A 2,190-nucleotide genomic window follows, 5' to 3' on the forward strand; every position below is an offset into this window, starting at 1 on the left:
ATGTCAATTTTTTATATAATTATATATAATTTTATATAATTGTATATAATTATATATAACACATTTTTCCCAGGTATATTTATATTTTAAAAGAACACTGCATTATTCACAATTACTGTTTTATTCAGAAATGCTAAAATAAAGAAATAATCATTTTAATGTGTAAAGCTTACAAATTCTGATTTTATTTGAAGTTACCTGTATTTAACTTTATTAAGTTCGAATATTTCATGTTGTAAGATGTAAAATGTTCCTCACAATTAGCTATTATAATAATATAGCCCGAAAATAATAATAAAGGTAATAAGTATGAAAAACTAATTGCAATATTATTGTTCTTATGTAAAGATTAATACTAAATTTAAATATTCTTTAAAGAAAAAGAACATTATTATCGTAAAAAAGAAGTAGATCCAGTAAACGAGAATATATTAAAATAGATTGAAATTTTTTTTATCCGAATACATATTTTAAATAGCCAATACTTTATTTAATTGGATTTAATTAGATTCACTTGGATGCAATTGGATTTAAAAACTGCATTTTCTATTCAAAATTTTGAATTAAACAATATTCATAATGCATAGAAAAAGCTAATATTATTTTTAGATTGAAAGGCATAGAGATATGCTCCATGCAATTCTTATAAATAAATAAAAATGTATTCAGGAAAAAAACATTTATTTTAACATTCGTGAATCAATATTTCTGAAAATCTGAATCCATTTCAATTCATTTCAATTCATTCTCGTTTGCTGAGGAGTCAATTAATTCAAATCTATCAAATCTATCTTTTTTGCGCATGGGTAAATGAAGAGATCTGCCTTGTAATGTTCTATGTTTGTAATATGATGACCTTCAGTTTCATTACACTGTTGATTATCGATTATATATTTCAAAACAAAATCTTGTTCTTTATTGCAATCCATTGCAGTATCTACAACCAATTTTTTTAATTTTAATTGTTTTAGTAATTTATTCAAGCACAATCTGATAACAACAAAAAATACAGGGCAAGTAACAATGTTACAAAATCAGAAAACAAATAGATATATCGATGAAAATTCAACCAAAACAGTTATATATTCACCATTCGCTTCTTTGGCTTCTATTTCCTTTGGATCAGTTCCTACCACATGTAAACTTAATTTTCTGAAATCATTTCCGTTCAGTGTGTGTGTAAACCATTCTCGTACCTCCTCGATTTTTACATGCTTTATTGCAACAGTTTTCTTTTCGAATCTGTTAAACATGTATTCCCGCTTCGTAATCTCATTCCAGTTTCTATCAACTTCGTTTTTCAGAAACCCGTTACTGGTACATTGTTTCAATTCTCTTATTATTAGCTTTTCCTTAATAATATTTAATTCCTCTTGTGGGAACACTTCTAACATCTTACTAAACGACTTCAGAAATTCCTCGATCCGCTGATCCACGTGTTCTGTTGTATATTTATGTGCCTTAATGTGAACGGTAATGGAAAGTCCTAAAATGCCATTGTTATCTTGACGGACGCAGAAGACATTATTACTAAGCTGTTCTTGGATACATAGTTGATTCCTTATTGGTTCTTGCATTATAATCTGAAGAGATGTATAGATGAGTGTAACGTACAGATATAATCGAATGATGTTATTCATATTTTATTTACTTTAAATGTAAAATAAATATAAGTAATGAATATAAACTAAAAATTCCATGGCAAGCATTCAAAATACACGAAGCAATATTATACAATACTTACGATTATCAAATCAATTAATATAGATAATTCAATCGACGTGATACCGACTTGATAATAATTTGTAATTACAGAATTCGTATCAATTTTGTTCATATTTTTTAACTTGCAATAGGATGTGCCTAAGGGTATCTGAGTGATTCTCGTTTGAGGTATCGTATTAAAAATTAATGGAGAACATTTTATCTTTTTTATATAATTCTGTAAAGCCTCAATCATAAGATCCTTCATCATATCGCCTTGCACAAGACACTGAATGTATAGATAATCAGTGAAAGATTTCACAAATTTTTGAAATTCTTCAAAATTAATATCACGTAGAGCGATGTATGTGTCAATATGTGTATAATGGATAGTTCCCTTCAGTATCCATAATTTCACGTTCCTGTGAAAAGGAATAAAAATATTGGGTCGTCCGGAAAGTCCGTGCGGAAAATACGCACGGACTT

At 27.6% G+C, this 2,190-nt stretch overlaps 1 protein-coding gene across 1 annotated transcript in view; it reads right to left on the minus strand.

Moving 5' to 3' along the window:
• Positions 1 to 767: 767 nt before the first annotated feature.
• LOC108746727 (nardilysin-like) overlaps positions 768 to 2,190 on the minus strand; it is a gene marked incomplete at its 5' end in the record, with an annotated part of 6,561 nt that continues 5,138 nt past the window's right edge. Inside the window, 3 exon segments of the mRNA XM_018483660.1 lie at positions 768 to 937; positions 1,091 to 1,583; positions 1,745 to 2,126. Of these exon segments, the coding sequence (XP_018339162.1) occupies positions 768 to 937; positions 1,091 to 1,583; positions 1,745 to 2,126 (1,045 nt within the window).

The sequence above is a fragment of the Trachymyrmex septentrionalis genome, unplaced genomic scaffold, assembly GCF_001594115.1.
Source record: "Trachymyrmex septentrionalis isolate Tsep2-gDNA-1 unplaced genomic scaffold, Tsep1.0 scaffold19, whole genome shotgun sequence".
In the NCBI taxonomy this organism is placed as follows: domain Eukaryota; kingdom Metazoa; phylum Arthropoda; class Insecta; order Hymenoptera; family Formicidae; genus Trachymyrmex; species Trachymyrmex septentrionalis.